This window comes from Trachurus trachurus (assembly GCF_905171665.1).
Source record: "Trachurus trachurus genome assembly, chromosome: 6".
In the NCBI taxonomy this organism is placed as follows: Eukaryota; Metazoa; Chordata; class Actinopteri; order Carangiformes; family Carangidae; genus Trachurus; species Trachurus trachurus.
In genome coordinates, this window is record NC_139897.1 from 27,093,653 (window position 1) to 27,107,610 (window position 13,958).

The 13,958-nt window shown below is 41.9% G+C and overlaps 1 protein-coding gene across 1 annotated transcript; it reads right to left on the reverse strand.

Annotated features, from left to right (window-relative positions):
• Positions 1–740: 740 nt before the first annotated feature.
• On the reverse strand, positions 741–11,816 carry rassf9 (Ras association domain family member 9). The gene is made up of 2 exons (XM_083974475.1): positions 11,644–11,816; positions 741–3,360 (listed from the first exon to the last, which is right to left on the reverse strand). The coding sequence occupies exons 1-2, from the start codon at positions 11,688–11,690 to the stop codon at positions 2,088–2,090; spliced, it is 1,320 nt and encodes a 439-aa protein (XP_083830601.1). The 5' UTR covers positions 11,691–11,816; the 3' UTR covers positions 741–2,087.
• Positions 11,817–13,958: the final 2,142 nt, after the last annotated feature.

Sequence of the window (13,958 nt, forward strand, 5' to 3'; positions counted from 1 at the left end):
TGAGTGAGGTGGGAAGGGGGGGCGGGGGGGTTGAGCAATTAGTGTGTGAAATAGATATCCCCTTGCTTTTTTTCTCCAAGCAGCCAGTCCCGCTCTGCCCCGAGTACAAAGTGTTAGTCTGTCAGCAGTACCTTGACAAGAGGAGAGTGCTCGCTCTGGTTGTTTTTGTGCCTGCCTTGGCGACCATCTTGTCTGATTATATGGTGCAGAGAGAGGACGGCAGCTCGGAGGTGGCTGTGTCATCTCTCTGTGTGTGTGTGTGGTGACTCAGAGCTTTGGAGTCTGGAGTTGAATTTTTACAGATTCCTCAAAGATGTAGTCACGTCCAGGTATTTCAAACTATGATTCTCATATACAGTAGCTATGATCAAATCTGGATTGTATGTGGTCCCATCACTGCGTTATACTGTAGAAGATCATTATTTTAGTTTAGTTTAGTTTAATAAGTTTATTTGTATCAGGGACAATGTACAAAATAACATTTAGTCTCGAAATGAGAAGAGATGCCTTGTACCGGATTTAGCTTACTAGCTACTTTCCATCCGTAGTCCATGGGCAGGTGAATTAAAAAAAAAACAATGTCCATATCTGATCATATGATCAATAATCCAAGCAATATCTCCAGTTTCTTGGTGTTTTTGGTGCAGTGCAGTTCCAATCTGAGCTTTTTATTCCCATCAACATCTTCTTCTAGACCACTCTCAACAACAGTGATCAGTCTTTGTGATATTTACAGTATTAGTCTTTATTATGAAAGTTGAAATATACACTTTAATTTATCATATCTAAGCAGGATTTGACACATTTTCAACCCAGATGTCTTGTTATTCTGATCCTGACTGTGTTTGATGAGATCGACATTAGCCTGAGAGACGGAGGAAGAGAAACAATAATCTGCAAAAAAAATATACAATTTCATGATAAATAAATATTTTCTCATTTGCTTTATCAAATTACCTTTTTCTTTTTTTTCTTTTTAAAGTTTGTGCCTGTGCCATAAGAAGGATCATTTACAGTAGATATAGCAGCGTATTTACAGTGTAGTCGAGAGGAATGTTTACGATTCATTTAACACATTCTACATCCAAACCAGTCAGCTATTTGTTTTAATATAAAACATTGTTAATATATGTGTATTAAGAAGTGCAGCTTCATAAATAAAGTGAGAACTTGAACAAAAGGGGGGCCTTAAACATACATTCACCTTTTTTTTTCTTTCTAACACAAACAGGACTGTGACAGGAATTTTAAAAAGCCCTTAACCTGCCTAAAAGTCTACATTAACACGTCTGTGCTTCGTTGTTGGGTGCAGAAATGTACATAAAAAAAAAGTGGGTAATCTGACAGTGAGAGACAGTAATTGGGGGAGATACATTCCTCCAGTTTGTGCCGTCCATGTTTTATCATTACGTCTGAGTCTCAGGTATAAACATCTTTGTGCTGTAAAAGTGTTGTTTAACAATATTTAGTATTTCCAGAGCCAAACCACTTCCCCAAACAATGCTTAGAGACAAATCTAGACACAGGAAACAATATCAAATATGAAATACAACCTGGAAATGTATAATGAATGGATGGTGTTTAATATACCTGTGTTTACGTAAGCACTACGTAATTCTTAAATGTCAATTGACATTAGTGATCAATCTATTGAGCTGTTTTCTTTAAATAAAGTGCCAGATATTAAAAAAATATGTCCATAATAATAAATTTGATTATTATTATTATTGATCCAGGCCTTAATTACACTCTGCTATGACGCACATGGAGAGCTGAGTTAATATTTGTTATTATAAATAAATCTGGTCTGTCTGTCTGGAGCAGCTGGAGCCTTTGTAGTCGTCCATGGACATTAATGTCACATGGATCATAGTGAGTCATAGCGGGATTCATATTGTATGATGAAGAAAAGTTGCAAAACATTTGGCTTAAATACTTAAATTTTTTGTTTGCCTGCAACTTTTTGTTTCAAATTACCTTCTTGGCTCATAATCTCTCAGACAAATGGATGATGATAAGACCTGAGAGGCACAAACTGGGGTTTAGAGCACACACACAACATTAAAATGCTGGGTCAGCTGAGCTGTTCAAACGTCCGTATCCAGCGGGGGAGGGAAGTCCAGACATGGTGACAGCGAGTCCTGGCTGTGTGTGGAGCTAATCCCAGTGTCTGAGTCTGTGTCTGTGATATCTAGAGGGGACAGGCTGTGTTTGAGTTTCACTGTCTGTGAGGAGACGCCGCATTGAGTCTCGCTCTTCAGAGGCAGAGGACTGGACGTTTCCTCCGCGGCGGCAGCGTCCCCGATCTGCAGCGAGCTGAGCTGCGACGCCAGCTGCCAGCACTCCTGGTCCTTGGAGAGCAGCGTGGAGTCGAAGAACTGGAGCTGCTTGTCCATCTCTGCAGCCTGGTTGTGGAGGGACACGCCGGTGAAGAGGCTGTGCTGCAGTTCGTCCTGCAGCCTCATGAGCTCGGCGGTGTAGAACGACTCGTCCGTGTCGGAGGCGATCCAGTACGCCGCCGCCGCCGCTGCTCCTTCCTGCTCGCTGTCCCTGTCTTGTGGGAAGTTGGCCCTCCCCAGCTCGGTGTCGATGTCCCGGGACAGCTGCAGGATGAGCTCCCGGTGTCTCTGAACCTGCAGCTCCAGCTGTTCGATCCCGTCTCCGGTGTACAGGTACTCCAGCAGCTGCTGCTCGGTGTGCGCCGACAGACTCTGAGCACCGGCCTGAGCCAGCGGACTCTCACACTCGGATACCTTCTGGCCCTGGACCTCGACCTGCTCGATCTCCACGTCCAGATCCCTCATGCGGTGGATCTGCTCCCGGATGGTGTGGTCCTGGTTCAGAATGAGCTGCACCATCCGCTCGATCTCCTCGGCGCCCGGCGAGTTCTTGCCCTCGTTGTGAAGCTTCTCCAGCTTCCTGAACGCTTTCTTCACCATGCGCTTCTGCTTCTCCACGGGCAGAGACTGGGAGTGGTGCGCGCGGCCTTGCTCCCACCGCTTCGGCTTGGCCCCCTTGGGCTTTGCGGCCTTCTTGGTCGGCTGAGGCACGAAATCACTGGTTTTGACGAGAATGAACTGGATGAAGGGTCTCTGGTCGCCCCAGGCGTACCACAGCCTCAGGATCCTGGTGAGCGGAGGCAAAGCTCTCTCAAAACCCTTCCAGCGCTCGACCAGACAGAAGTCTTTGGGCTCCCCGTGCAGGAGCCGCTTGCTCTCCGGGATCGACTTGTGATCCTCCAGTAAAGCCTGAATCATATCTGCACAAGTCGTGTGCTTCGTTACTCCGCAGACAGCCTTCTCCTCGTTGCAGACAGTCACCTGAATCTCCTTTCCTGCCACAGGCTCTGCATCTTTTGTCCTATGAAAGAGACAGAAAAAAAAGCTTTAAGTTGTGGGTTTGAAAAGAAAAAAACTCTTGTTTACTCTCTCTATGACTGCAGCATCAAACTGCAGTCCTTTAACCACCACATCCACCACATCCTTAAGTTAGCATGTTAGCCAGCTAGCCCCGGTCTGCTTGGCCTGTCTCAACATTTTCCGATACCGAGTAAATCCAACAGCCACTGAAGCTCTACAAGACTGGTCAAAATCAAGTTCTGGGGTTTAATCGATGTGTGTCAGTGAGTGCAAGCTCATACCTTAAGGCCAACCTGGTTTCTTTTGTTCGGTTAAAACACTGATATACGAAACACACTGTATTTCTAAGCAGACAATCAATGAAACATTATAATCACATTTCTCGCTGTGAATGCTAAACAGTCGGTGTAAACAGAAATATCTGAAATCTACCGAACGCGTTACATGAAGTTTGTTTGTGCAGCTTTTCATGGTCCCCAGATGATATAACCCAAATCATGTATCTTAAATGTTTTACTTAACCAGTGGAATATTTACTACTGGTTTGATGTGGTCTTGATACTGAGAGACTCTAGAGAATAAATCCTCTTAACATTGTGTCTGCAGGCTCTAAGCCATTTCCCGTCATGGTTTCATGGTTGACAGCAGAGAGGGCGATGGGAAAGGAGGGAATCTATGAGGAAAATGAGCAATTAAGGTCCAAAGTCAAACTTAAACAACGGACATTACTTCATCACTTGAAAAATCGAATGTATTTTTTTGTTATGTTCAGATACTTCAGACGCTCCGAGAGCAGAAGCTCCACAGCTGCTGTTTGAAGCACAACACACACACTCTCTCTCCCACTCACACTTTTTTTTGAAGTCCCTCACTATTCTCGGTGGTATTTTTTTCGTATATAGATCCTACTTTGATGGTTTTCCATTAGGTCAATGGGCAGAAAACTACATTCGCTCATTTTGTGCTCCCTGGCTTGATTCAATTAGACTGTTGCTCATCGTCTTACTCATCAGAGATGATCACTTAATGGTCCGGTTCTGAGCTATTTAACCCCAAGGCCCTCATTACCTTTTCATCTGGGCCGTAAAACTTGTGCAAAAATTGACCTCTGATGGGCCAACGGTATCCATTTTTTACGCGCTTAATGGACCACCGGTAATATCCAGGACCTAATATCCAGTCATCAGATGATAGGCACTGGCAATGCAGACATCCAACAACATGAACAAGTAATCAAATAAGCAGATAACATTAGCCAGACATTTCAATTTGATTTTGAGATAAAGAATGATCTATCATGTTATTATTTATATCAAAGATAACATATTGGGATTATCCAACAATTCGTAATTAATTAGGTTAGCGTTGATGTACTGGAGCTGACTGCCAAGTTTTAAATTTTAAGTTACAGCCCCACTCTGAGAAGAAATGACATAATAACCTTTCGTAATTACTGTACAGTTTCATCTCAAAGAAACCAAAAGAAAGATTTCACATTGAACTTTGCTGAGAGAAAACAAACTGGAGCTCCTCCCCTGACACTCACACTGAACTCTGAGACTCTTTCTTTTTTCTTTTCTTTTGTGGGTTGAAGGAATTCGAGTGTGTGGTTTTGCAACCAAATAAGCAATACTTAATTAAAATGTTAACAGCAATAAATCTGTATAATTGACTAGTTGATGCCAGGTTTCGTCAACAGTACCTCCACAAACCTGATTTCACATAGCAAACTGATGACATCACCGGGGGAGTTGAGTTGCAGCTCAGCGAGAGACACACTATCTCCAGATAAGTGGACAGGAACCATGAGGTTTACAGATTTTTGTTTTGTTTTGTTTGTATTTCATACAGCGAGGCTGGCATTGATGGAATTGATTGTGCAGTATGTTTACCTGGAAATGAAATCAAACACTGTGTATGAAATTAGAGGTTGTCCCTGTTTGTGCAGTGGCTTCAGATCTGAACCTTGCATCTTGTATCTGTTGTGCCATTATCTGTACAGATAACCTTGGTGTATTGCAGCCCATATTAATCACTGATCATCATGAGGGAGGGTGGACAAAAAAAACAACAACACATCCTCTGACGATGATACAGATACAATCTCACTGCGTGCTGAAACAAGTAACTGAGATACTAAGTATTTTTCAAAATTACCTAATAACTTGTTCCCCTTTTTTTATTTACCGACTGATATTGCTGTGTTTTGGTTCCCACATGGGATAAAAAACACACATACAACTGAATCATTGTGTTAACTGCAGGTGAATAAGGTGTCAGGAATGCGATACGTATGCAACAATGCGAGAGGCTGGTTAATGGTTACGGAGACCCTTGGAGACGAGCGGGGCAAAGCAAATACCTGAGCTATGCGCAGACCAAACAAATCCAGCACGCCTCCGGGCATTCACAGACGACAACCATGACGACTTTGACCTCAAAGAGTTTCCACCTAGCTTCCACCTACTCAGGAAACCCCACAAACCAATGCTGCACTGCCATGTACTGTATGGGACAGAAGACAGTGAGACAGTGGGTGGGTGGACCACACCTGTGATCTACTGCAATCTAATGCAACAGCCCTGCAAAACAAAAATGTGTTTGTACAGCTTATAATATATTCTCTAGTTCTGTGTGGGTTGTTTTGCATCATCTAAAAAGCAATCTGAAGAGGTTATTGGGTAAATTCAGGTGTAACTACAGTGTGGACACATGCAACATGCAGTGACGTACGAGCAAAGCGGATTTACTCAAATGCATCAGTATCTTCATTGTATGCTAATTTAGAGGGCCATTATATCCACTACTTTTTATCTAAGAGCTTTAGTAAATAGTTACAACACATTACAGATTGAGATTTATGGATTTAACTACCTAATGATATATAAAGTTGTTCAATTAAGCACAATCTTGACTGATACAAGACAAAGACATCTCCCACCAGTGGAAAGATTGTGGAGGAAACTGCACTGCAATGAATGGATACATACATAGGCCTACAGTACATTGCAAATATACAAATAACACAAAAATAGCACAAAACACAAACATTTACTTCGAGCACTAACACTGGCCTGACTAAAGCATGTGAGGGACATGTGTCCATGGTCGTACTGTATCAGAACATGCAGGTGAACAAACAAAAGGCCTCCAGACAATTGGGGTTTTTACAGTGAGGGTGACCCAAGCCCCTCAGCTGGACAGGAAGAGAGGGTACAGCAAAAAAGCCTCTGGGAAACATCTGTATTTGTCCTGCGTTGAAATCACCAATGCTCAGGCCACATCCTGCCACCACCACTTCAATGGACAGAGGGAGGAAGGGGGAACAAATGGACTCCGTATACCACTGGCCACTGCGCGGTCTGTTTTCAGCTGCACTCTAATGTGAGGAACGTGTTGACAAATCTGACCGTGAGGAGTGTTAACAAACTGTTTGGAGTAAGACCTTTAAACAATGTCTGGCAGGGTTCAAAATGTGTTTTCTCAGGAGCTTTTGTGACAATTATGTCAATATTTCAACTAAGAATGAACTCATATTGCCTAAAACATTCTTACTGCATTCATTCATAGTTGTGGTAATTATGATATTGGACGGCCAGCGGGCTAAATATCTTGCCAATGTTGCTATGGGCTATTTTGGCTAGCTTGAATTTACAGTAGCAGGGTGGCTAAGTTATGCCAACTCCCTAAGAGATCATTGTGGATTGACCTTTTGGCCTGTTTTGAATGTGAGGCCTTGTTAGTTGGCTTTGTACTTGGCTACTGTGGTGAAACCTCTTGAACTGCCAGACAGATGGTCCCTGAATGCCTCACTTGCAGGAAATGGGTTGATGCTATAGCTACAGTACTGCACCATCATCTGAATCTGGCTTTTGGGGGGAAGGGAGAGGCGGGGTTATTAAAAAAAAAGGTGCAGAAGATCACGGGCCACAGCCACCACCTACCTGTTATATCATGTTTACTTTTCTGAGGCTTGAAGCGTTTTTTTTTTTATTGTAAAATTGTAGTTATAAATGAAGACAAACAGAACAAAAAGAGGCTGAAAGACAGGTCTATCAAGAAATAACAAACAGCAGCACTTCTTCTTCAAGCCTTTGCACCTCTGCAGTCGATCAATGATTCACATAATGGCCAACGAGACAAATTAAAAGACACTGGTAGGAAGATTTCTCTTTCTATCTAGACCGAAGGCCAAATTCCTTTTAGACCACAAAACCTTTTCACTAGAAGTTCACAAAACTGTCAGGAGACATGTTGTTTTCTCAAAGACTAACACTTTGATGAGAATGACGGTATCTGTGTTTGCGAGTGCCAAAACCGCTAAACCCCCTCGAGTTCGCCTCGCCTCCCTGCCAGGACAGACACAAATAACGCACGCACCATTGGGTTGATTACATCGCAGCTAATACATTCATAAGGGCTGTCACTTTGGGTGCCATTTGATATTCATAGCTTGGGATTAAGCTGTGGTGCCAGACGCAACAAATGAGGGTGCCCTCATAGGTCATAGCTTTTTGGGTGATAAACGACTCGGGCTGACGCCGATATCGTGGCGAACCTTGTGATTGGAAAGGCGCCAGAGGAATTCCAGGACGACTAATAGAAACATCAGAATATAAAGTTCTTGTCACGCTGCGGATGGATGTTGTGCAGTGGATAACACATGATCGTTTCACACCTGAGTGAACCCAGGAAACTTGAGCAGACCTGCTTGACCTAGTCCTGAACCTGAGAGCTGCAATACCAAGGAGACATCAGACATGTGGGGAGGAAACCACATTCGAATGATCCGAATTTCAGTACAAGTTTCTGCGTTGGACGATTACGTTACAGCTCCACCGTGGTGGTGTGGCTCTCTTCCATTTTAATACTGATAATGACAAGCCTGCAGACATTAACAATTCCCTCCTGTGTCATAAATTTGCAAGCTACAAGTTACCACAGAGGACCACATGCTGGTGGTTCGAGCAAGTCATAACAAACAACAGCATTATGGCGCTCCAGCGTGTTTTCTCAGATCAATAGTGATATGATAGGGTGATGCAGATAACTGGAACAAAGCTGTGCAACAATGCAACAAATACTTCCTCGCAGCCTCTGCTGTCAACGCTTTCTTAAATCTTTTTTTTTTTTTTTGAAAAGTTTGATCATAGCCTGATTAGACTGGTGGAGGTGAGGAAATTATAGGGCTGCTCTTACAACTGAAACACAAACAGTGCGTCAGCTGATGTGAAATCAGCAGATAAGTGAAGTCAAACATGTTTATACTCAAAATCGTTCCTGGTCCCTGCCCAAAAAAAATGGTTGGCTCACAGAGATGCAACCTCCTTATTCAATGTTTTTATTCAACCTTTCAATTCAGGTTGTGTTGTGTATTAATTAATTAATGGTGCTAACCTCAGCATGCTAACATGCTCACAGTGACTATGCTACCAAGCTCATGTTTAGCAGATATGGTCGCTCATGTTCACTCATCCTGCTTTTTTGTTTGAGCATGCTAATTATTAGCACTTAGTGTTAAAGATAAGCTAAGATATTCCTCTATTACTCCCGCAACGGAAACATTTCCAACATTGCAGCAGTAGATGGAATGAAGAGCCCAAATTATAAATATAAAGCAATAAAAAAAGAAACATTAAAAAAAAAAGCTACAGTAAACATGATACAAAGGGCAGTAGGCTTACAGTATAGTCTCAATGTCACCACAATGTTTTGACAACTTAACGAGTTGCTAAAGTCGTGACAATTCAACCCGAGATGGGGCAATATTATGAATTTCACATCATTTTGCCACTAAAAGAAAAGTCAGAGGATCACAGGTCATTAGGATGCATCTTCAGGGGACCATGTAGCCTATCAAAATAAAAAATCTATTTAACAATTGCTCAGATATATAGGCTAATCGAGGGGGAAAACAAACTGTAGATCACTGAGCTAAACTGACATCACTGTCCTGATATTTAAAAATCTCTCTTTGTTACTGTGGATAATCCGCTTTCTGCTTTACAAAGGCGTCCTCATGGAAACTGTGCATGTGTTAGATATCACTGACAAACCCTCTGAATGACAGAAACCTGAGCTGTAGGACACGATCGCATTCACATCACATTTTGCATTGTTTCCCATGCGGTGAACGTACACAACGTGTGGCTAACGAAGATAATTACTGCAGTTTTTTATCTGCATGGTGTTTTCTCTGTGTGGTTTCTTTGGTGGATGTTAGATACACAGATTGTAAAGGGGTGGGGGGTTGAGAGTGGGGATGGGGGGGACTATCCTGCCTCCAGGACAGGAGATGCTTCCTCTGGCTCTTATCTGAAAGAGGATGAGGGATCGGTGAGGAAATAACATCACTTTTCTATCTGTATATGTTGATCTGTGGGGTGGTGATGACTCCTCTGATAGGCATCTGTGAGCAGAGACACAACACGCCCCTTCCCTTCTCCTCCCTTCCTCTGTCAAACCACCCACCCCTCTTATTTTCCTTCCCCCCGCCCCACCCCACCCCACCCCCCATGAGAAGCAGCCCTGTGAATCACCAAATAAGTGTTTGCTCAGTTGAAAATAAATGACTTGCTTTTCTTCCAGTAACAATTGGTGTCGCTTTTCTTTATTTAGAGATCTGACCTGTATGGCGTGCTAATGTGTGTTATTATTATTATTATTATTTTTTTTTTTACAATTTCTGCAGCTAATTGGCTGTCGTGCACAATGCTGTTGTGCTGTGAGTGTGGCCTCGGAGAAAGATTAAGTGGAAGTGAAGTGGACGCTGCTGCGTTGCTTGGGTCACGTATGTCACTGACTGGCAACCGTTTAATTTCCAAACCCTTTCAGGCCTCTATGTGCTGTTACACAAGGGGACGTCACTTTTTGTAAAAATCTAAAAACAAAATGTGCTCAGATGCAATTATCAACCCTTTCTTTTCTATTTAACAGTTATATTCTGAAAGTCTGCAAAAAAAGTGGCTGTGACGTTTCACTTGACTGCAGCTCCACGTCACTGTCATCCTTCAGCAAACATCATCCAGCCCAGTGCGCTGCCACTGCCTCTCGGCGTCAGTAAAAGTCTCTGAAATCGAGCGTTTGACACATCTATCTACAGATCTTAAACACTTGAGGTAATTATAGGTACGGGCAATAGTAATTACTCCGCAACATGAAGACATCCAACTGGAGACAGACTGTTTGAAGTCATCAAAGATAATTCACCTCAGCTCTGTGTGTTATATCCATTATTCTGCTGGTGCCACAGTCTGAATTGTTGCCTGGTTTATTTCTGAACTTAATCCAAAACTCATTTCCTCTGAGTTTGGTGGTAAATAAGTAGCTCTTTTAATGAGTAAAAGCTAATGAAAGTGCTTATTTACCCACAACTAAAACCTCCCTGATCTTGCTCTTTGGCAGCACGAATCCTGCCTGCGCCCTAAAGAGGGGTTGGATCGTGACCTAGATACTCCACGAGACAAACTCTGTTTACCAACTGTGCAAAACAAAAACAGAACTTCTGCCCCGATAACAGAGGATAGCCCGAGTCTCAGTGGATCTCATTTTCCCACCTGTTTTTTTCCCCCCTCCTCTAAAAGCGGAGGCTGAATCCCAGCTGTACATCAAAAGGCCAAAGTTAGTCACTTAAGGAAATTGCTGTTGCATGTTGATGACAGGGATCTCCCTCTGGTTCTTTTGACTCCTGAGCCCCAGATGAAACGGGTATTAAATATAACATCTTTGTAGTAATTACAGAGCAGGAGGGAGGTCAAAGCCCCTCCTGAGATGATGCACAGCACAGTGTACATTGATGTTAATGAGGAAAAAATGCTATGAAGCTGTACATCTTCCTCACACTGTCCACACTAATTGGAAAATTGCCAACTCTTCCATCTGGTGCACATGTCCAACTGCGCATTTAAACTATGGACACAGATATATAGATCAATAAGTTGGTAAATGTTCAAACTTATTTCACACACACACACACACATACCGAAACCACCTTAAGTAAGACTACCTTCACTTTTATTTTGTGTCCCTGTGTGTGTGCGTGTGTGTTTGCAGGTTGTCCAACATGTTGATACAGTGGACAGGTCACAATTCAGTCTTTTTTTCTTTTTTCCCCCTCCTGTGCAGCTCTGATGTGCACTCGTCCTCCCTCCTCCGCGCTGCGCACTTGAAAGACAACACACGCACGCGCGCGCACGCACGCATGCACGCTCCACGTACACACACACACAGAGGCAGAGAGAGAGAAGAGAGAGAGAGACTCATAATCGCGCTCTCATCAAATTACCTGTTTTTCAGTCGAGCTTTCAGGAAGTTTTTTCCAAACGGAGCCATGGCTGAGGAGCGACACCAGACCAAAAAAAATAAAAATAAAAATAAAAAACACAATCCGAAATAAGTTAAAGTCCCCGCATGGCAGGTCGGACAGGACAGGACGGGACAGCGCTGCGGTGTGCTGGAGAAAAGTTGAAACTGTCCCGTCTGCAACTCTGTGTCCGCCGCCCCATCCCAAAAGCGGAGGGAGGTGTTTCCCCAGACTTCACTGAGATTTATCGGTGAAACTCTGCCCCCTTCCACCGACAGCAGCAAAGTCAAGCACAGAGGAAAGAAAAGAAAAGAAAAGAAACGCAGAGTGACAAAGGTAAATAGTTGGGTGAAAAAAAAAAAGTTGGCTAAACTGGGTGTGGGTGGAAAGTTCATGGGAGAATGAGATCATGAGGGCAGGAAAAAGTCCAATCCCATTAGAAAAAAATGTCATCTCGTTTTCATGGAGGTTCAACAAAAAAAAAGCACATGCAACAAATACAGTCACAGTAGATATAATATAACCTCTCATATACCTATACCCACCCATACACCAGTCCAATGCCCCTCCATTCTCCATATATATCTAATAATTCTAATAGTTGTATAATTACATTATGAAGCAATATGATAGGCCAGTTATACTATCTCTCATAATACAGAATAATATCATATCTCTCATAATACAGAATTATATCATATAATATTATATGATATAATTCTGTATTATGAGAGATATAATATTATATGATATAGCTAATAATACAATATGTATTATAAACCATTCAAGTAGTTGAAGGAGTTAGAAAAGGAGCTAGAAGACCTGCAGAAATGTTGTTAAAATTACATATATAACACAAAATATTTGTCATAACACTGATGTTTTGGAGGTTTATCAGATTTAAAAAATGCATACCAAAGTGCGTTGAGGAGGTAGAAGTCACATGATGCTAAAATATGATCAGCTTATACAGTGAGCTCAGCTGCAGTGCAGAATGTGCAGAAGAAGATTTAACCTCCTGGGGATTGGTCTCAGATGACAAAGATGAGAGTCAGACATAAAGAGGAATGCAGCCTGCTTTGACTCCAGCCCTGCGTTTTTCTACTTGCAAAGCGAGCACATATTTTCTTGGAGCTCCTCCAACTGGGATGTTTACTGTCTATACATAAAGGAGGATGATTCTCTGTGGGGACCAATTAATATAAACATGGACAAATAAGAGTGATTTGCGATGTAGTAACACAATTATACTTTGTGGCTTTGAGTCAAAGTGGATTTTATCTGACACCACACTCGAGTATTTCAAAAGAAATATCCAGCCTCCTCTTTATAGCACAGTTCAAAGCATCTTGGGTTAAGGATGCCAGAATAGTTGTGTTGTATAGGGTTAAAGCCGGGGGTTGGTGATAGCCAGAAGCATTTATAATACATTAAAAAAAGAAGAAGCTAGTGACCAATTAGCTAATAGCATATGGTCCTATAAATAGTGGATATGCATCTTGGCACACTTTACTGATCTGAAACTTAGCTGATACTCTATTCAGTATCATAACAGGTCAACAGTTTATTCTTGTTTATGTAGTTCAAGCTATAGCGCAGGCAGCAGATGGAGAGTTATTATGAACTCGCAAGTCTCCAGTGTGATGTAACTCTACACAAACTGTGCATAATCTTTATTCAATCCTTATTTTACATCAGATATGTGTTTGGTTATTTTCCTCTGATGATATCTTTCTCTTTTTCCTGAAAAACAGAGATGATTTAAGAAGAGTAGAGGATCTAAATCAGATCCTTGTGGGACTCCACGTAAAACATATGTATTTATGTTTTAATTCATGTATCTTCATAACATACAGCAGTTCTATTTTAGCACATGTTTCATGCTGTTTTGAAGTCAAATTTTATTTTAATTAACATTTGTTGTATTTATTCTCTGTCTTGCAGAGAAGCAGGCCACATCTCTTTACTGAAATGATGCTGATACAGAAGAAGAAAATGAATATAGAATAAACTTTGATTGAGAGTTCCTTAACAAAATGCACCTGCTGATGAAAACGCAAATGCAATATGATCAAAAGTACCTGAACATTAATTAAACCCTGTGGTGAGATTGAAGATACAAGAAACACTTGGGTTGAACTATTTTAATTTTATTTTAGTTTTATTCTCCCTTATTACGAAGAAGACTACGAGTAAATTTGAAGAAATACATGAAACAATCATTAAAAAAGGAATTAGAAACCATAACGATAAAAGTAATATAATATGAGCACATTACTAATTGCACATTGATCGTC

What these genes read in the sequence shown, in the direction of transcription:
- rassf9 (XM_083974475.1), bottom strand. Translation starts at nt 11,690, where the DNA reads ATGGCTCCGTTTGGAAAAAACTTCCTGAAAGCTCGACTGAAAAACAG. An exon ending in AAAGCTCGACTGAAAAACAG is followed by an intron (nt 3,361 to 11,643) that starts GTAATTTGATGA and finishes TCTCTTTCATAG; the next exon opens with GACAAAAGATGCAGAGCCTG.